Source organism: Nerophis lumbriciformis, linkage group LG39 (assembly GCF_033978685.3).
Source record: "Nerophis lumbriciformis linkage group LG39, RoL_Nlum_v2.1, whole genome shotgun sequence".
NCBI lineage: Eukaryota > Metazoa > Chordata > Actinopteri > Syngnathiformes > Syngnathidae > Nerophis > Nerophis lumbriciformis.
The window spans coordinates 12,244,341-12,267,144 of NC_084586.2; the positions used below are offsets into that span (position 1 = coordinate 12,244,341).

General features: G+C 38.2%; 1 protein-coding gene across 1 annotated transcript in view; it reads left to right on the top strand.

Annotated features, from left to right (window-relative positions):
* Nucleotides 1–22,804, top strand: part of LOC133577852 (proteasome activator complex subunit 4B-like) — a 114,630-nt gene that overhangs the window by 83,567 nt on the left and 8,259 nt on the right. Inside the window, exons 39-46 of the mRNA XM_061931927.1 lie at nucleotides 2,809–2,900; nucleotides 3,002–3,133; nucleotides 4,740–4,945; nucleotides 12,274–12,359; nucleotides 12,554–12,682; nucleotides 16,066–16,221; nucleotides 19,264–19,402; nucleotides 22,082–22,215. Coding sequence (XP_061787911.1) covers nucleotides 2,809–2,900; nucleotides 3,002–3,133; nucleotides 4,740–4,945; nucleotides 12,274–12,359; nucleotides 12,554–12,682; nucleotides 16,066–16,221; nucleotides 19,264–19,402; nucleotides 22,082–22,215 — 1,074 coding nt within the window. The remainder of the gene's footprint in view (nucleotides 1–2,808; nucleotides 2,901–3,001; nucleotides 3,134–4,739; nucleotides 4,946–12,273; nucleotides 12,360–12,553; nucleotides 12,683–16,065; nucleotides 16,222–19,263; nucleotides 19,403–22,081; nucleotides 22,216–22,804) is intronic.

Sequence of the window (22,804 nt, forward strand, 5' to 3'; positions counted from 1 at the left end):
TATTTTTATTTTTTTTATTTTTAATGTATTTATTATTTTTATTTTTATTATTTACTAATTTTTATTTTATTTTATTTAAAAAACATTTTTTTTTTTTTAAATCTTATTATTTATTTGTGTGTGGCGTCGCGCGGGTCTCACTTCCTGTTGGGTGGGGTCCGTGCCCGTGTGGCCCGACCTTGCGCTGTGGGGTCTCTGTTGGTGACTTGATGTGGTGGCGGCGCGGCCCCCGTGTCTGGTCTGGATGCTGTGTCTCGGTTGTTTGGGCGGTGGTGTGTTTGTGCGGGTTTGGGTTGGGGTGGGGGGTCTTTTGGTGGGGGAGGGTGTTGGTGTCTCTTGTTTGCGTGTTGGCGTTCGGGCTGACTGGCGGGCTGGCGCCGGCTGGTCTTTGTGGTCCTGGTGGCGTGTGGTTGCTGGTCGCAGTTTTTTTTTTATCGCTTTGATTTGATTGGCAGGACAAAAAAAAAAAAAAAAAAAAATATAGAACATTACACACTGTGTTCAAAAATCTATGAAAATGTTTTATTTATTTATTTATTCATTTATTTATTTTTTATTTTTTTATTTTTTATCATTATTTGTTTTTGTCCTGTCCAGGTTCTCAGACAAATCATATAGTTGATGTAGACGCCCATATCGGCTGTTCAGATTTACTTTACAAAAAAGATAGTGCAGGATACTTCTCTTGTTGCCTTATTTGTATTTGACTTTATTAAATGTATTTATATTATCATTTGTGGCAGCCGGGCCGGAGCAGGAGGGGATAGAAAGAGAAAAAAAGGAAGATAGAGGGGGACATTGTGGGGACAAGAGGGGGATTAGACAGAGAGACAAAAACAACAACAGCAAAATGTTTTATTACGACTTTGGTAAGCTATGAAGTCGCACCGCTTAATGTGCTTCAACATACGAGTACCGGTATTACGGTAAGACATATTATCTGCCGTTTTGTTTCGCAATATAATGCAAAAGCAACTTTTCCTACCTTTCTGGTACCTGCTGATCTGTATTTGGGATCTGCATAAATCTTGAAAAATTGTAGTCCGTGCCGACGCCGTAGTCGAAAAGCTTCTTCTTTTTCTCTATCAACTTGTTACGGGACATTCATCCTCCGCTGTTGCCATTTCTAATATAAAGTAGTGTAAAGTTAGTAGAGATGTCCGATAATGTCTTTTTTGCCGATATCCGATATTCCGATATTGTCCAACTCTTAATTACCGATACCGATATCAACCGATACCGATATATAAAGTTGTACACATTATTATGCCTAATTTTGTTGTGATGTCCCGCTGAATGCATTAAACAACATAACAAGGTTTTCCAAAATAAGAGAACAACTTCAACTCAAGTTATGGAAAAAAGTGCCAACATGGCACTGCCATATTTATTATTGAAGTCACAAAGTGTATTCTTTTTTTTAACATGCCTCAAAACAGCAATTTTGGGACATGCTCTCCCTGAGAGAGCATTAGGAGGTTGAGGTGGGCGGGTTGGTGGGGGGAGCGTAGGGCGTAGGGGGTAGCGGGGGGTGTATATTGTAGCGTCCCGGAAGAGTTAGTGCTGCAAGGGGTTCTGGGTATTTGTTCTGTGTTTATGTTGTGTTACGGTGCGGATGTTCTCCCGAAATGTGTTTGTCATTCTTGTTTGGTGTGGGTTCACAGTGTGGCGCATATTTGTAACAGTGTTAAAGTTGTTTATACGGCCACCCTCAGTGTGACCTGTATGGCTGTTGACCAAGTATGGCTTGCATTCACTAGTGAGTGTGTCAAAAGCCGTAAATATTATGTGACTGGGCCGGCACGCAAAGGCAGTGCCTTTAAGGTTTATTGGCGCTCTGTACTTCTCCCTACATCCGTGTACACAGCGGCATTTTAAAAAGTCATAAATTTTACTTTTTGAAACCGATACCGATAATTTTGAAACCGATATCGATCATTTCCGAAATTACATTTTAAAGCATTTATCAGCCGATAATATCGGACTACCACTACTACAATGTAATCGGACATCCCTAGTCTTACTTATATCTGTCAGTAAACTCGCCATGAAAGCGCTAAAACATACCGGTGTACATTATTCACCCAAGGAACTTTAGTTATTAAAGAGTTCCGGTCGGACGTTTTTTCACGGTACACATTTCCGGCGTTTTTGTTTCCGGATGAGGAGATGATGCTCCGTTATTGATTGAAGTAAAATCTGAATGTCATTAAAACAGTTAGCTCCATCTTTTGACACTTCTTCCACTCCCGTCCTTGCACGCTACACCGCTACAACAAAGATGACGGGGAGAAGACGCTGTCGAAGGTGAGCCACGTAAATAAGACCGCCCACAAAACGGCGCATCCTGAAGCGACTGTCAGAAAGCGACTAGAAGATGATCTGTAAAACATCATCTATGCAACATTTTGACCAAAGAACCACCATCACATGTTATGTAGACCACAAGGAAGTGTTTTACATTTAGAAAAAATAAATAATAATATGACTCCTTTAATGCACCCTATAATCCGGTGCGCCTTATATATGAAAAAGATCAAAAATAGACCGTTCATCGGCAGTGCGCCTTATAATTCGGTGCGCCCTATGGTACGGAAAATACGGTACAAAGTCCCATAATAGGGTGTTGCCCAAACACTAACCTGGACACTGGAAGGCCACGTGCACACCTGCACACAATTCCCCCGCTCCCTTGTTAAAAAAATCTCTTCACACAAGTGGAGTTAAAAACAAACAAAAGGTGCAGTTTGTTGCTCATTTAAAAATAAAACTAGTAATATTGTTCCCAAATGGACGGTGTACCGATAGGAGGGGCGCGACCCCAGGAAGCTCCACTGGCTCCTTGAGCTCCTGATGGAAAGCCCGCTCATCGGCGAGGGAAGCTCCTTCCGAGATGCCAGGTGAGTTTGTGCCACACTAACCTGAGCTGTTGTGTCTGAACGTCGCACCAACACAACCACCTCCTCAATACCTCACCGTCTTCTGTCGTTCGGCTTGTCAGTCTGCTGTACGTGCTTCAAGGGGGGCTGGCCCAGCAGCAATGGCGGGTGTCAGAACTGCTGCACAGGCTGCTAGCTTACCTGGAACCTAAACTCACGCAGGTGTACAAGAATGTGCGGGAGCGCATCGGCAGGTAGGATAAATAGAGGTCTTCTACTTTACTGCACAAGTTAATAAAAACATTAAATAATATTAGTAATTATCAATTCATTAGCATTATTACACAATACATTCAGTGTTATTATCATTATCAGTTTTTATCAACATAATTTTAATAGTCTTCTTTTGGTTAAATATAGTCTTTTTTCAAAATATATTTATTTAAAAATCATTGTCAGTATTTTTTGTGTGTGAGAATCTGTTTCGCTGTACAGTGTAGGTCTTATTTACTATTATTGTGTCTACTATATTTGATGAAACAAGTGTAAAGGTGACTATAATAACATAAAACTTATCGAGAAGGTCATAGACCGTTTTTTTATGGTCGAACTGTGACAATATTAGATATATTAAAAATTATAATTCCTACTTCGCATAAATGTATTTATCAACCAATTAAGCCATCAAACAAGGGACAACTGTTTTATTGATGGTGCAGGAGCACTATTTTATTATTAAATAATTGTTTATAATAAACAATATTTATAGTTTATATTGGATTAAAATATTATTTGTAGAAGACTATATTATTGTATTTAAAAAATAAAAATGAGTATAATACTAATTATTGATTAAGTATTTATTTGCATTTTCTCTTTCTCTCTCTTTCGCTCTCTCTCTCTCTCTCTCTCTCTCGCTCTCTCTCTCTCTATATATATATATATATATATGTGTACATATGTACACATATATGTATGCATATATGTATGTATGTGTATATATATATATATATATATATACAGTATATATACTGTATACATATATACTGTTTGTATATATACACTGTATATGTATATATACTGTATATATGTGTATAAATATGTATATATATACATACACACATATTTATGTATTTATATATAAATATATCTACATATATATATATATATATACATACACATATATATACAATATATATGTATGTATATATATATATATATATATATACAGTATGTGTATGTACTGTAGATGTGTATATATATAGATATATTCATATATAAATACATAAATATGTGTATGCATATATATATATATATATATATATATACACACGGTATATATATACGGTGAATACATACATATATGTAGTGTATATACAGTATGTATGTATGAGTGTGTGTGTGTATGTATGTATATGTATATATACAGTAAATATTATATTTATTAATTGTCTATATGTATATATATATATATATATATATATACATACATACATACATATATAAACACATACTAAAAATAAAATCGATTCACATCCGAATGGTGATTCGTATTTATTTAGATTTTAAATCGTTTTAGAATTTTTAAAGATATTTTTAATAAAAATTTTAAATAGCGTTTTCGAGGTCATACACATGCTTATTTCTGCGCGTATACGTCAGCAACCAAAAGGCGGTTTTGTAACCTGTAGCAAAAATTGAAATGGTTTAATTATAATGACTATTTTGTCATTTTTGGCAGAGAAGTGTGAGACTTTGGAAGAAAATGTTGCTTGTTTATTTGAATCTCAACTTCTTGATTGATTGACTGATTTATGTATTATTTGACTCTTTCTATTATTCTTCTGTCCCTCCCTCCAGTGTGCTGACCTATATCTTCATGATGGACGTGGCCCTGCCCCACACGCAGCCCACCACCTCCCCCCACGTGGCAGACTTCGTCACTCGGGTCCTAGAGCGGCTCAAGCCCCTCACGTCAGAGGCGGAGATCCGCAACCACGTGCACGAGGAGAACACCCCGGAGACGGAGGACGAGCACACCCAGGCTGTCAAGCTGCTCAAAACGGGTCAGAATGCCGATGCTGTGCTTACAAACTGTGTAACGTAGACAATATTGATCTTCCTTTGCTTAAAAAAGGTAGTCAGGTGTGAACCTTCCTGAAAGGAGTCGCAGTTTTAGCTTTAAAGTTCTGCAGTCTGCAGGAATTTACTAATCGTCCTAACTTTAAAAATAGACCACATTGCTTTGTTGGCCTCCTTATTGGCCATAATCATCTAGATTTGACTATCTATGACTGTACAGCACTCTTTTTACACCTGATTTAATACAGACTATTGGATACAAATGATAAAAAGACAATAGTAGTAGTAAATAAAAATACATAATTTTGAGCACATACACTAGTGATATTCAAATGGGGGTCCACAGGCAAAATCCGGTGCATAGGTTCTGTTCAAAGCGATGAGTTGTTGTTTTTTTCCAGCACATACAGTAAAGAGGAATCTTGATTTATAAACTTAATTAGCTCTTGAGCAGGTTATGTGATTAGAAAAGTTCTTATAGCGAAGCAAATGTCTCCGTAAGCAATGTAAATATTAGAGGTGCACAAAAAAATCGATTCACAACCGAAACGCAATTTTTATGCATTCTGATTCTAAATCGATTCATAATTTTCAAAAAATAAAAAGTAAATGAATAAATACATAAAAAATTGCTATAAGAATACATTTTTAAAAATACGTTCATCTCCGGGCAGCACGGTGGTACAGGGGTTATTGCATGTGTCTCACAATACGAAGGTCTTGAGTAGTCCAGAGTTCAATCCCGGGCTCGGGATCTTTCTGTGTGGAGTTTGCATGTTCTCCCCGTGACTGCGTGGGTTCCCTCCGGGTACTCCGGTTTCCTCCCACCTCCAAAGACATGCACCTGGGGATAGGTTGATTGGCAACACTAAATTGGCCCTAGTGTGTGAATGTGAGTGTGAATGTTGTCTGTCTATCTGTGTTGGCCCTGTGATGAGGTGGCGACTTGTCCAGGGTGTACACCGCCTTCCGCCCGAATGCAGCTGAGATAGGCTCCAACATCCTCCGCGACCCCAAAAGGGACAAGCAGTAGAAAATGGATGGATGGATGGACGTTCATCTCCATGCAACCAGAAGGAGCTCTCCTAACCTTTATGTAATTATTATACCAAATAATTTATTTAAAAAATCGGTTTGAATCGATAATCGTGTTAAAAGGAGAATCGATTCTAAATCAAATCGTCACCCCAGGAATCGGAATTGGATCGAATCGTTAGGTGCCCAAAGATTCACACCCCTAGTAAATATGAACCATGGGTTCCGTTCTCAACAAAAGTCCATATTTTAGTAGAAGTTTGTACACTTTGAACGAGGGGTGTAACGGTACACAAAAATTTCGGTTCGGTACGTACCTCGGTTTAGAGGTCACGGTTCGGTTAATTTTCGGTACAGTAATAAAACAACAAAATATACATTTTTTGGTTATTTATTTAGCAAATTTGTAAACAATGGCATAACATACTTATATACACACAGGGTCCATTGCCAGGGTTAATGTGGTCAACATATATAAAATAAAAACTAAATAAGATAAGGCTCGGAATGGTTTCTTAACAAAACCTTTCTACATATAAAGTGCTTTTTTGATTGATTGATTGAGACTTTTATTAGTAGATTGCACAGTAAAGTACATATTCCGTACAATTGACCACTAAATGGTAACACCCCAATAAGTTTTTCAACTTGTTTAAGTCGGGGTCCACGTTAATCAGCATTAAACTGCCTCAAGTTGTTGCTCAGATTAAATAAAATGCAAAACTTTTCTTCCACATATAAAAAGTGCAACATTAAACAGTTTCAAGTCAACTCAGCCTCAGATTAGCTTCTCTTCCCCCCCGCCAGCCTGGCTAACTTGGCAGTAAGAGGTGGGAGCTGTTTGCTCGTCTTTATCTTTGTTGAAGCGATGTTCACTTGGGGGTGGTGCCGCTTCAAATGGGTTAGCATGTTTGACGTGTTGCCAGAAGCATACCCTACCGCTGCTGAACAATGTCGGAAAACCTCCGTCCTCTGCACCGCGCAGCCAAAGTGTTCCCAAACGGGAGATCTTAACGAGGCAAGAGGGTCTTCCAGCTCTGGCTTTTATATGTTGTTGTAGCCCGGTCGCTGCTAGCATGTGTTGTGCCTCGATGTGCATTGTTTACACAACGTGCGCTACACTACTTAATATGTCCGTGTGGAAACTCGTTCGGTACACCTTCGAACCGAACCGAAACCCCCGTACCTAAACGGTTAAATCATACTTGCCAACCCTCCCGGGACAAATTTTCTACCGAAAATCTCCCAAAATTCAGGCGGAGCTGGAGGCCGCGCCCCCTCCAGCTCCATGCGGACCTGAGTGACTGTTGACAGCCTGTTTTCATGTCCGCTTTCCCGCAATATAAACAGCGTGCCTGCCTAATCACGTTATAACTGTAGAATGATCGAGGGCGAGTTCTTGGTTTCTTATGTGGGTTTATTGTTAGGCAGTTTCATTAACATCCTCCCAGCGCGGTAACAACACACAACAACAGCAGTCACGTTTTTGTCTACCGTAAACAGCAATGTTGTGACACTCTTAAACAGGACAATACTGCCATCTACTGTACATGCATATGTGACAATAACATCCAGGGCTTTTAGAGAGTGCAGTGCACAACTGCGCACACAACAAGGAGACGAAGCAGAATGCACCATCAGAGAGGGTGTTCAGCATGGTTAGAAAAATAGTGACAGAGAATAGAACAAGGATGGACAATTCAACCCTTAACTCAACAATGAGTAGATGAGTGTTATGTGTGTGTAAATAAATGAACACTGAAATTCAAGTATTTCTCTTATATATATATATATATATATATATATATATATATATATATATATATATATATATATATATATATAGCTAGAATTAACTGAAAGTCAAGTATTATATATGTATATATGAAATACTTGACTTGGTGAATTCTAGCTGTAAATATACTCCTCCCCTCTTAACCACGCCCCCAACCACACCCCCCGACCACGCCCCACCTCCCGAAATCGGAGGTCTCAAGGTTGGCAAGTATGGGTTAAATTCAAATACACGTACCGTTACACCCCTACTTTGAACACAATATAAAGTGCTATACAGTAGTGTATATCAAACAAACATAGCAAAGGGGTGTGATCTAGTATTTATTTAATAACGAAGTAAAAAAATAAAAATAATTGCCTCATTTGTAGTTGCTCTGCCGACACGCGCACACACTGTCACTAGCCGTGTGGTGCAGTCAGGTTGAAATCACGCAGCTCCTTAACTTTAATAGCCAGGTCGCCACAATCATTGGCAATAAAACAATTAAATCCACTTTACCTTGTCGGTTAATCTTCTTTTCATGCAGCGGATGGAAGGCGGAGAGGAGAAGGCATTGTCGACAACTCTGGATACTTGAATGTTTCAAATCGATTGTTCATTGCTTTCTTTGGACTCGCATTGAGCTGGCAAAACTAGGTAAATGCTGTAAAAAAACCCCGCTGAAACCACTTCAAAAGCACAAAGTAGAGAGCGATCAGCCCGTCCAGAATGGATGAGCTGCAGGCACACAATGGGTGAATGAATCATTCCTTTATCAAAGCATATTTTTATTCATTCCTTAAACCAAGGTTCCACTGTACAAAAACCTCAGCAGTGAACTGTCACATATAGTAAGGAGTCTTGAACATGTTTCAGTTTTAAGGACCCCCAAAATGAGTATGTAGGGTTTTTGCCTCATTCCTGTGAGAACCCTGCGTGTGACAGAAAGCATTAAAGAGGAACTGCACTTTTTGGGGGAAATTTGCCTATCGTTCACAATCATTATGAGAGACAAGAAAGTTAGTTTTTTTTGTTTTGCATTCTAACTAGGGATGTCCGATAATATCGGCAGATAAATGCTTTAAAATGTATTATCGGTATCGGTTTCGAAATTATCGGTATCGGTTTCAAAAAGTAAAATGTATGACTTTTTAAAACGCAGCTATGTACACGGACGTAGGGAGAGGTACAGCGCGCCAATGAACCTTAAAGGCACTTCTTTTGCGTGCCGGCCCAATCACATAATATCTACGGCTTTTCACACACACAAGTGAATGCAAGCATACTTGGTCAATATCCATACAGGTCACACTGTATAAACAACTTTAACACTGTTACAAAGATGCGCCACACTGTGAACCCACACCAAACGAGAATGACAAACACGTTTCGGGAGAACATCCGCACCGTAACACAACTTAAACACAACAGAACAAATACCCAGAACCCCTTGCAGCCCTAACTCTTCCGGGACGCTACAATATACACTCCCCGCTACCCCTTACCCGCCCCCCCAACCCCGCCCACCTCAACCTCCTCATGCTCTCTCAGGGAGAGCATGTCCCAAATTCCAAGCTGCTGTTTTGAGGCATGTTAAAAAAATTAATGCACTTTGTGACTTCAATAATAAATATGGCAGTGCCATGTTGGCATTTTTTTTCCATAACTTGAGTTGATTTATTTTGGAAAACTTTGTTACATTGTTTAATGCATCCAGCGGGGCATCACAACAAAATTAGGCATAATAATGTGTTAATTCCACGACTGTATATATCGGTATCAGTTGATATCGGAATCGGTAATTAAGAGTTGGACATTATCGGAATATCGGATATTCGCAAAAAAGCCATTATCGGACATCTCTAATTCTAACTTGTAAAAATCGTCTCGTTCTTGGCGGCTAACAATGCAGCTAATAGGAGCAATCAATTTTACGTCTAAATCACTTTAAAAATGTATTCAAAAACTGTCACTAAAACTTAATGTTTCGTTACCTGTATAATAACCAAACTGTAGCAACATTGTTATTGTAAGAGTGAACACAGAGGAACTCTTTTTCAGCGTGGTATAGTTTTAGCTGTAAAAGCTAACTACGGCAAGAGATAAGCCAGCAACCGCATCAACATGAAACGTATTTGAGTTTGTAATGCACAACACAATGCGATAGAACACCAATCTGTACTGACTGAAAAACATGACCAAATATTACAGTATCTGTAAAGTACTAGCCCGCATTTCATGTTTTGTTTATACACAGCTCGCCATGTCTCAATATAATGTGTGACTCACTCGATGAACATTTATTGTTTTTTTTCCCGGGTTATTTGGGTAAGCACTTCATTTATGTCGAAATTGCGTGGCTTCAAATTCCGCATTTATAGCGCCAAAGTGACTTTCACTTCACTCTATCGGCTTCCGTCTGCGCCAACGTCTCACCCTTCCTTCGTGCTGGCTTCTAGAAGCAGTAGTTCATCCTCCGTATATTCAGATTCAAAAAGATAAGGTTGTGAATCCTCACTTGTCCAAAATTAGTCGTCCAAATCGGCCATAATTAGAAGACACTTTGTTTCTAGAAATAGGAACACTCATTTCTTGCCAGAAGTCAGAGGTGCGCCGCTATGGAAACGAGGAATTAGTTCCGGCACTAATTCAAATTACCAAAGTAGGGTAAATATTGTGTATATTACAGATTGTTATGAACGTATCTGTTACTGCATTATATACACTGCAAAAACTGAAATCTAAGTAAGATTAAATATCTCAAATAAGGGTGATAATTGCTTATTTTCTGTCAGATAAGATAATTCTTCTCACTAAGCAGATTTTATGTTAGAGTGTTTTACTTGTTTTAAGTGTTTTGGTCCTAAATGATCTCAGTAAGATATTACAGCTTGTTGCTGAGATTTTATGACCTATATTGAGTAAAACATGCTTGAAACTAGAATATCAACTGTTGCAAAGCTGTGTCATCAACACTCACAAGTATAAAACTACTTGTTTAAAGTATCATTTTTTATTTCAAGCATGAAAAAAAAAATCATGATTTTGACACAATTGTGTCTCATAATTAAAACAGATGACAGCCAAATGGACTTTGCTGTTTTATTTGCAATGAAACAATAGAACATACGTACTCATATAGTAGTACAGTTGGCACAGTACAGTAAACTGACAGTTAATATTTAAACATTTAACATGTGACATTTCAAAAAAAAATTAACAGAAATAGTTCATGCACATTCAGATAAATTCTTCAAAATTACAATAAAAAAAAATTTGGCCTGAATTGACTGAAAGAGCACGACCATGGCGCGATCATGTCATGTTATCGATGGAAAAATGCATCTATAGACAATATGATTTGCCTGAGCGGCTAGGAGACCCGAGAGTAACAAGCGGTTGCCTTGTTGCCTTTCCATTAAGAACAATAAATTAGTTTTTAGTATAAGTTTGCTGGTTTCAAGAAATGTAATGCCGAGCGCATATCATTATGTCAAGATAATTAAAGTTAAAGTTAAAGTCCCAATGATTGTCACACACACACTAGGTGTGGTGAAATTTGTCCTCTGCATTTGACCCATCCCCTTGATCACCCCCTGGGAGGTGAGGGGAGCAGTGGGCAGCAGCGGTGCTGCGCCCGGGAATAATTTTTGGTGATTTTTAATGGCACTAGCATTTACTTAATTTAAGAATATTTTTCAACATATTGAGCAAAAAGGTCTCATTTTTTTTTCTACCAAGAAAAGTGCACTTGTTATTAGTGAGAATAAACTTATTTTAAGGTATTTTTGGGTTCATTGAGGTTAGCTAATTTTGCTTGTTTGACCAGCCGAATGTTCTTGTTCTATTGGCAGATAATTTTGCTTAGTTCAAATAAAATACCCCTAATTTTTGTAATTTTTTTTCTTGTTTTTGAACACTGACTTTTTGCAGTGTAAAAAAAGTTGATTCCCCACAAATAATGATTGTGAACTATAAGCACATTTCCAAATAAAAAGTGTTGTTCCCCTTTAAGGAGTGGGACTATACAAGATGAGGGGATGCATTACTGACTAAAAGGTGTCTTCTCCGTTTTATGTTCACTACAGTGTGCATTTAAAGACATTTGTGGAAAAATTGTGGAAGATATAAAACATATAAAAAAAAAAAAAGTCGAATTAAGCAAGAATTTTATGGCTACCCTGCAGTTGCACAGTGCACCCAATAGGGGTCACAGACCCCCAGTTAAAGACATCTGACATAGAGGCTCTTTGAGTAGTGTTTTGCATGAAATAATAGAGGATCTGTGACCAGCAAAAAAATGTGTGTTAAAGTCCCTTAATTATCTCAATTGTTGATAGCAAATGATGATAAATAGTCTAATGGTGATAAATACTGTGCTGCTGCCGCCAAAGACCCACACAGTAAGGTCACCGTTGTCGTTATTATTTATTGGCACAAGCACAATAACTTTTCATTGCGTTGCCCTATTTATGTGCACTTATTCTTTTTTTTTTTCAGTCTTAAAATGGTTGATGGCAAGCGCCGGGCGAACTTTCACCACTCCGGTTCAGCAGCAGCTTCAACTCCTGCCTCTGCTCTTCAAAGTAACCACACACACACACACACACACACACACACACATACACACACACAGGGTCCCGATGCAGCATTATTAGCCTCTCCATCTTACTTGGCCCTTAAACTCCATTTCTCTTTTCATTTAGTCAAAACGCTGCAAAGCTGCTGTCGTCCTACCTTTTCTTTCTTCACCTCTCTCTCCCCCACTCTCTCCCTGCAGATTGCCCCGGTGGAGATTGATGAGAGTTATGATGAGATGAAGCAGGACGCTCGCACGTGCCTCTCTCTGATGTCCCAGGGCCTGCTCTATCCTCAGCACATCGCTCTTGTTTTGGCAGCTCTGGAAGAGGTCACACTCGCACATATACTCCTATTATTTTGCCTTTACACACCACCACAGTCAATATTTGGAATAAAACAATCCGGACGTGATTGAAAGGCAGCCTGTCAGCTGTAATTGAAGAGGCATTCATAATTTACACAGAGGAGTACAGTAACTTCATTTTCAAGGTGCTCTTAAGCACCGTATTTTTCGGACCATAGGGCACACCGGATTGTAAGGCGCATTAAAGGGGTCGTATTATGATTTTTTTTTCTAAATGTAAAACACTAACTTGTAGAGATGTCCGATAATGGCTTTTTTGCCGATATCAAATATTCCAATATTGTCCAACTCTTAATTACCGATTCCGATATCAACTGATACCGATATATACAGTCGTGGAGTTAACACATTATTATGCCTAATTTTGTCGTGATGCCCCGCTGGATGCATTAAACAATGTAACAAGGTTTCAACTCAAGTTATGGAAAAAAATGCCAACATGGCACTGCCATATTTATTATTGAAGTCATAAAGTGCAGTATTTTTTTTAACATGCCTCAAAACAGCAGTTTGGATTTTGGGACATGCTCTCCCTGAGAGAGCATGAGGAGGTTGGGGGGTGGGGATAGCGGGGGGTGTATATTGTAGCGTCCCGGAAGAGTTAGTGCTGCAAGGGGTTCTGGGTATTTGTTCTGTTGTGTTGCTGTTGTGTTACGGTGCGGATGTTCTCCCGAAATGTGTTTGTCATTCTTGTTTGGTGTGGGTTCACAGTGTGGCGCATATTTGTAACAGTATTAAAGTTGTTTATACGGCCACCCTCAGTGTGACCTGTATGGCTATTGACCAATTACATTCACTTGTGTGTGTGTGTGAAAAGCCGTAGATATTATGTGATTGGGCCGGCACACAAAGGCAGTGCCTTTAAGGCACGCCCCCAATATTGTTGTCTGGGTGGAAATCGGGAGAAATTCGGGAGGGGCACTGACATTCGGGGGTCTCCCGAGAAAATCGGGAGGTTTGGCAAGTATGACTGGGAGACGCAACTGCTCTGTGCTTCTCCCTACATCCGTGTACCACTCCGTACAGCGGTGTTTTAAAAAGTCATACATTTTGCTTTTTGAAACCGATACCAATAATTTCCGATATTACATTTTAAAGCATTTATCAGCCGATAATATCGACAGTCCGATATTATCGGACATCTCTACTATCTTTGTGGTCTACATAACATGTAATAGTGGTTATTTGGTCAAAATGTTGCATAGATGATGTTTTACAGATCATCTTCAAGTCGCTTTCTGACAGTCGCTTCAGGATGCGCCGTTTTGTGGGCGGTCTTATTTACGTAGCTCACCTTCGGCAGCGTCTTCTCCCCGTCATCTTTGTTGTAGCGGTGTAGCGTGCAAGGACGGGAGTGGAAGAAGTGTCAAAAGATGGAGCTAACTGTTTTAATGACATTCAGACTTTACTGTACTTCAATCAATAAAGGTGCAGCATCTTCTCATCCGTGGCTCACTAGTGCAACATCAACGCCGGAAATGTGTACCGTGAAAAACCGTCTGACCGGAACCCTTTTATAATCAAAGTTCCGTGGGTGAATTATGAAAAGTCACTACAGTTTTTCAGAATCAATTCAACACCAATTTCGATTCAAACCGATTCTCGCAATATATTATTTGGTATAATAATTATATAAAGCAGGTTACAGGTTAGGAAAGCCCCTTCTGGTTGCACGGAGATGGCCTGAAAGCGTATTTTTAAAAATGGAATGCAGCTGAGATAGGCTCCAGCACCCCCCGCGACCCCCAAAAAAAGGGACAAGCGGTAGAAAATGGATGGATGGATTCTTATAAAATAATTTTAAAAAAATACATTGGGTATACACCTTCTCATTTCAATGCGTTTTCTTTATTTTCATGACTATTTACATTGTAGATTGTCACTGAAGGCATTAAAACTATGACACCTGTGAAGTGAAAACCATTTCGGGTGACTCCCTCTTGAAGCTCATCGGGAGAATGCCAAAAGTGTGCAAAGCAGTAATCAGAGCAAAGGGTGGCTATTTTGAAGAAAATAGAATATAAAACATGTTTTCAGTTATTTCACTTTTTTTTGGTTCATAACTCCACATGTTCATTCATAGTTTTGATGCCTTCAGTGACAATCTACAATGTAAATAGTCATGAAAATAAAGAAAACACATTGAATGAAAAGGTGTGTCCAATGTATTTTTTTAAATTATTTTATAAGAATCAATTTTTTTAAATATCTCCATGCAACCATAAGGGGCTTTCCTAACCTGTAACCTGCTTTAAATAATTATTACTGTATTTTTCGGACTATAAGTCGCAGTTTTTTTCATAGTTTGGCCGGGGGTGCGACTTATACTCAGGAGCGATTTATGTGTGAAATTATTACGGTAAAATATAACACGGTAGTTAACGACATTTAGACTTCACTTCTAAGACTTAGGAAAGCCATTTTGTACCAGGGTGTGACGCTTTGAGCACTTAACGAATCCGTACGATTACGATTCCTGGTGTGATGATTCGATTCAGAATCAATTCAACACAAATCTCGATTCAAACCGTTTCTCGCAATGTAAAATTTGGTATACCGTATTTTTCGGACTGTAAGTTGCTCCGGAGTATAAGTCGCACCGGCCGAAAATGCATAATAAAGAAGGAAAAAAACATAAATAAGTCGCACTGGAGTATAAGTCACATTTTTGGGGGGAATTTATTTGATGAAACCCAACACCAAGAATAGACATTTGAAAGGCAATTTAAAATAAATAAAGAATAGTGAACAACAGGCTGAATAAGTGTACGTTATATGAGGCATAAATAACCAACTGAGAACGTGCCATAACATAACGTAACATATTATGGTAAGAGTCATTCAAATAACTATAACATAGAACATGCTATATGTTTACCAAACAATCTGTCACTCCTAATCGCTAAATCCCATGAAATCTTATACGTCTAGTCTCTTACGTGAATGAGCTAAATAATATTATTTGATATTTTACGCTAATGTGTTAATAATTTCACACATAAGTCGCTCCTGAGTATAAGGAAAAAAAACTGCGACTTATAGTCCGAAAAATACGGTAGTCTATTTCTCAGAAAGTATTTTTTCTGATCATATTCATGTGTTTTTATACAATGTCACACACACTGACATCATGTGTGGAGTCAAACGCATCTAAAATCTGTGTAGGTATTCCGTTAGATAAGCGTTTGAATTATGCATCATACAGCAGCTGAAGACAGCCTCGTGCGTCATGCTGGAACATTCTAACATGCTCTGTTTGACATTTAGAGGTGACCATGCAGTATGATCAGATATACGCGCTACATGCAAGTAGTAATCAAGTCTTGTCCCTGTGTGTGTTGTTGTAGATGGCAGGCAGCAGGTCATGGCATGCACGCTACTCGGTGCTGACCTACCTGCAGATTATGGTCTTCTACAACTTATTTACGCTGCTCAGTGTGCCTGTGGAGGTGCAGCGCATACGTAAGCTGGTGATGCGCCTGCTGCTGGACGAGCAACTCGAGGTAATTTTTTTTTTTTGTGGTTGAAGATCTGGTTATACGCCTGTAAGATCATTTGTGGCGTGACACGAGCATGATAGACCCTGTGCAAGAGACAATTGAGCAAAAAATATGAAAAGCAAAACATTAAAAAAACAAACAAAAAAAACAATTCTTCTGTCACTTTTTGTGTGTTTTTGTCACAAGTAAGACGTAACCGTCTGTGAGTGCTTTAAATGGAGGCACGGCAGGGGGGCTGCTTGTTGTGAAGAGCGATACGTGCTTTCTTGTTAGTCTTCAAAAGTGTCCAGAAAAAGTTGACATTTTTTTAGACAATCTAGAGCAGACCTGGGCAAACTAAGGCCCGGGCGGCTCGTTAAGATTTTCAATCTGGCCTGCCGAACTTTCCCAAATAATTTTTTTAATTCTTTAATTTGGAAACTGTAGCTGCCATTATGATGTGCAGTGATGTTTTCTAATGACTGTAAGTCTTGAACTATACAAAGTATTTCAATGGTTGGAATTTGCGCTTTTGCATGATATACTAGTTACTATGGTCATCTAATTAGTTACTATGGTCATCTAATTAGTTACTATGGTCATCTAATTAGTTACTATGGTCATCTAATTAGTTACTATGGTCATCTAAGTCACAGCAGCTCAGACCAAGCAGTGTGGGTGGGGAGCGTTTCCACAGAGTGTTTCCAGAGCGGCCAGCCTGAAATGTGGTTGTCAGGGACAGACGCGGAAGGAGATGTTATTTAAATATTTAAAGGGGAACATTATCACAATTTCAGAATGGTTAAAACCATTAAAAATCAGTTCCCAGTGGCTTATTATATTTTTCGAAGTTTTTTTCAAAATTTTACCCATCACGCAATATCCCTAAAAAAAGCTTCAAAGTGCCTGATTTGAACCATCGTTATAAACACCCGTCCATTTTCCTGTGACGTCACATAGTGAAGCCAACACAAACAAACATGGCGGAAAGAACAGCAAGCTATAGCGACATTAGCTCGGATTCAGATTCGGATTTCAGCGGCTTAAGCGATTCAACAGATTACGAATGTATTGAAACGGATGGTTGTAGTGTGGAGGCAGGTAGCGAAAACGAAATTGAAGAAGAAACTGAAGCTATTGAGCCATATCGGTTTGAACCTTATGCAAGCGAAAACGACGAAAACGACACGACAGCCAGCGACACGGGAGAAAGCGAGGACGAATTCGGCGATCGCCTTCTAACCAACGATTGGTATGTGTTTGTTTGGCATTAAAGGAAACTAACAACTATGAACTAGGTTTACAGCATATGAAATACATTTGGCAACAACATGTACTTTGAGAGTGCAGACAGCCCAATTTTCATTAATTAATATATTCTGTAGACATACCCTCATCCGCGCTCTTTTCCTGAAAGCTGATCTGTCCAGTTTTGGAGTTGATGTCAGCAGGCCAGGGAAGCTAGGGTCGATAGGAGGTTTAGCTCACTCGTCTGCGGGAACAAACTGCCGCCATTGCTTGCCGTGCTACCGAGGTCCTTTGTCCCTGAATTGCTCACACACTCCGGCAGATTCAATGGGGGTCTGGCGGCAGATTTCTTTGACTTTATCGTTGGAAATGCATCTGCTTTGAGTGTCGCAGGATATCCACACATTCTTGCCATCTCTGTCGTAGCATAGCTTTCGTCGGTAAAGTGTGCGGAACAAACGTCCAATTTCTTCCCACTTTCGCATCTTTGGGCCACTGGTGCAACTTGAATCCGTCCCTGTTCGTGTTGTTACACCCTCCGACAACACACCGACGAGGCATGATGTCTCCAAGGTACGGAAAACAGTCGAAAAAACGGAAAATAACAGAGCTGATTTGACTCGGTGTTTGAGAAAATGGCGGATTGCTTCCCGATGTGACGCCACGTTGTGACGTCATCGCTCCGAGAGCGAATATTAGAAAGGCGTTTAATTCGCCAAAATTCACCCATTTAGAGTTCGGAAATCGGTTAAAAGAATATATGGTCTTTTTTCTGCAACATCAAGGTATATATTGACGCTTACATAGGTCTGGTGATAATGTTCCCCTTTAAATAATAATCATTCAAATCTACACAAGGAGTTATTAAAAAGTGACAGGCAATAATGTAGTTGTTACACCTATCCTGCTGTTCGGTCCGGTGCAGACTGTAGTCGAGGAGCACAGGGAAGACGTTCCCTTCAGGCCATTTCAATGCCTTTTAATTAACATTTTAACCTTGTAAAATTGTTCTTTGGACTGTGAGTGTTAAAAAGTGTAAGATTTTCTGTTAAAATAAAGCCAATATTGACATTTTTCGTAGTTCCCTTTTATTTGGAAAAGTATCAATATACATTTTGGTACCGGTACTAAATTATTGGTATCGGAACAACCCTACATCGTACACAAGACATTTTTTCTGATGTATTAAAGTGTTTGCGCACTAATCCAAGCACATTTCTCTGTTACATTCCAATCAATGTGGAATTGATCACTGATGCCACGCCCCCTTATAAGTCCACAAATCATATTGAAATTAGCCATGTGCCTCAGTTCTACATACTAGAATCTCATCTCAGTAAGGGGTGCTTCTTTCTAGGGCTGGACGATTAATCGATTTTTGATTTTGATCAAGGCTTCTCACGGTTATGAAAATATAATAAACGGGGAAAAAAAGATTATACGGTTGGCAACGTGCATTCAAATCCCACAGATGTTGATCACCATTTTCTAATGTCTATGTTTTTTTATATATATGTTTTTATGTTTCAATAAAAACAAATTATGTGCCACCAAATGCCCTTTTTCTGCACTTTAGACACCACTGTCATAAAGTGAATAGCAGCAGAACATGTCACTTGCTCACTGGCTACAGCTGCTTCATAATTTATGCAAAGTGATGCAGGAAGTGGATGTTTTGCAAGTGTCCCCCCCTCCCACGTGTTCATGTCGGTGACATGTCCCCTGCTTACTCTCCGCTTTCGCTTTCAATAAATTGCTCATAGCTCGCCGCTGCAACATCTGTGACCTCACCTCTCGTCCGTGCCTTCCCCGCCTTAGGTGAGGGACATGGCGGCCACTACCCTGAGTGGTTTGCTGCAGTGCCACTTCTTCCCTCTCGACCGCATGCTGCAGACACAACTCCAGACGCTGAGTCAGATGCGCCTCCCCAAGGCCAGAGGAGAGTTGACTTCTACAGGTACACACAAATACATGCAAAGTGACCCAGTTCACGTACTTACACAACCAGCTAACAAGGTGTACATAGTCATTCTTACACAACCTTATACATTTATTTATAAAGATAAGAACATTCTGATTATTATTATATTGTATTGTTCAAGTATTTATTTTTTTCCTTAATATTTCCCTTTTTTGTTCAAGTAATATACTTAGTGTAGTACAAATAAAATATGTATACCAAAACAAGTTCATTTTAATATTTTCTTTATTGTAAAAATTTAAATCAAATGATACATTTGTCAAAAAAGATCCCTTAATAAAATTAAAACAATACAAATATTTAGTTAAAAAGTCAAAATATTACATTTCTTCTTGATGAATAACAATCAGTATAGAACATACACATTAGAAAAAAAATGCAGGATTCTGTCATTCTACTCATCTGTTAAAAACTACTAATGTTTAAAAAAAAAAGTGATACTTATATACGATACTATCAATATTAATGATATATAAATCAGATGAAAAAATCTGTGATTTTCTTTTTTTTTATGCTTAAAAAGTTACTTTACTTTGATACACAGCTGAACAAAAGAATGCAGCTTCTTGATCAAGTATATTGATATTATTATTGTTATATTTTTAAAAAATGTAATGAAAAGACCATTTTGATCATTAATATATTTCTTATTCAAGTATTTTAATATAATTTGTTAATAATGTATATTTCTTGTTCGGGTAATGCAATCTATTTAGTACAATTTAAGTAGGTATATCAAAACTATTGTAAAAATTAGATCAAAAGACACATTTGTCTAAAATGATAATTTGTTAAAAAAAAAAAATTCAAAAACAATTCAGTTAACAAATCATAATATTGAATTTCCTTTTGTGAAATCACAATCATAGAAAATAGGAATTAGAATTGTCATTTTCATAATCTATTAAAAACTACTTGAAAAAAACTCAGACAAGAATGTTTAAAAAATATAATAAAATGAGTGATAATTATATACGGTACAATCAATGATATATACATTTGTGAAAGAAAAATCGATGATATAAAATGTTTTAAAATGCTTAAAGTTATTTTACTTAGCAGATACACAGCTAAACAAAATAATGCAGCTTTTAGATCAGGTTTATCAATAATATTAATCATGTTTAAGAACATTTCGATTATTACTATATTTCTTGTTCAAGTATTTAATTTTTATTTTTTTTCATATTTATATTTCTTGTTCAAATAATACAATCTATTTGGTACAATTATATTAGATATATCAAAACAGTTCATGTTTAACTATTATTTATTGTAGAATTAAATGAAATGATAGATTTGATTGATAACATTTCAAAACTGAAAATATTCAGTTAAAAAGTCATCTTTCATTTCTTCGTGTAGAACAGACCTGGGCAAAAACATGCGGCCCGTTGAGCTTTTTAGTCTGGCCCGCCAGACATTCCCAAATATTTTTTTTAGATCTTTAAGATGGAAACTGTAGCTGCCATTATGATGTGCAGTGATGTTTTCTAATGACCGTAAGTCTTCAACTATACAAAGTATTTCAGTGGTTGGAATCTGCGCTTATGGATGATATACTAATTACTATGGTAATCTAATTAGTTACTATGGTCATCTAATTAGTTACTATGGTCATCTAATTAGTTACTATGGTCATCTAATTAGTTACTATGGTCATCTAATTAGTTACTATGGTCATCTATGTCACAGCAGCTCAGACGAGGCACCAAGCAGTGTGGCGGGAAGTGTTTCCACAGACGCGGAAGGAGATTTTCAAAACAAAGTTCTAAAGCTTACTGATCTATTGAATAGAATGGAATAGAAAGTACTTTATTGATCCCTGGGGGAAATTTAGCAAATATCAGATATATCAGATTGTAGGTGGGTTTATTTTGTACCCTTCGCGTTCATATTTCACTGTTTGTTGCATTTTTGTTGCGTTTCACTTGATTGTAAAATATGTCGATTGAAAGGGGGTGTGACATTCATATTTTGTCAATATTCGGTGTTTTATCGTTCATAGAAAAAGTTAAAATTCCATTACGTTTTTTAAGGCGGTCTGTCATAATGTTTTTAGCATTCAATCAGACATTATTGTGAGGTTTTGTATTAGTGTTCCTAAAAATAGATATACCGGCCCCCAGACACATTTTTTTCTCTAAATGTGGCCCCCGAGTCAAAATAATTGCCCAGGCCTGGTGTAGAACCACAATCAGTATAGAAAATACTAACTAGAATAAAATTCAGGATTTCATCATTCTACTAATCTATTGCTAAGTAAAAATATTATTATACACTATATAAAAATATTTTACTTAGCAGATGCACAGCAAAACAAAAGTATGCAGCTTTTTGGATCAAGTGAATTAATATTATTATGTATTTGTATTACAAAAAAAATGAAACAAAGCTAGTTTCTGTATTATTGTAAAATAATATATTTATTGAACTATCTGCTGAATGAAATGAAGTAAAACAAATATATATATACAATATCAAAAAGAAGATACTGTCCCTAAAACCAATTACAAGTTGGTACTGTATGGTTATCCAACCAAAAGAAGCTGCTGCAAAATCATGTCATCTGGTAAAAAGCACATTCTCTTCTTTCCTTCTCCATTTCGCCAAATTCTATAAATGCAGCGACTTTGTGTGTTTGTGCTGGTGCAGATTTGGTGCGGCGTCACGCCGGAGTGCTGGGACTAAGCGCGTGCATCCTGTCCAGCCCTTACGACGTCCCCGCCTGGATGCCCCAGATCCTCATGGACTTGAGCGACCACCTCAACGACCCGCAGCCCATCGAGGTACTCGTCACACACACACAACGTCGACCGCGAGAGAGTACCATTTCGCTGCCCGCTTGAGGAGAAAATAGTGACTGGAGCAAACGTACACAATGCGATCAATGAGTGTGAATAATAGATGAGAGCGACGGGGAGCCAGAGATGATCATTCAGCTGCTTGCTCAGCTGCGAGGTCAAAGATAAAAAAGGAAAACAAGACAATTGAGTGGATTTTAATGATCAAGTTCATTTAAAAAAAAAAGACTCTGTGCAACAAGCGAGCTAATATGAGCGCCGCCCTGTGAAGTGTGCGACGCTGATTGAATGCGGGCCATTCATAACTCATGACTACATCTTCTCTGATTGGGATTTTGTGTCCTCACTCACTTTCACCGCAGCCCCTCGCTCGCGCTTTAAATAATTAGAGTAGGGCTTGTACACGGCCTTTTTGCATCAATAAATAAGCAGTGTGCTTGTTAGCTTTTAATCAGCGCGCACACAAGCAGGAAAGCGTTGCTAGAAAGAAAACGGAGCCGTCAAAGGCGTATTAAGTCTTTTTATGTGGGCGAAAATTACATTTACCGTATTTTTTGGACTATAAGTCACTCCG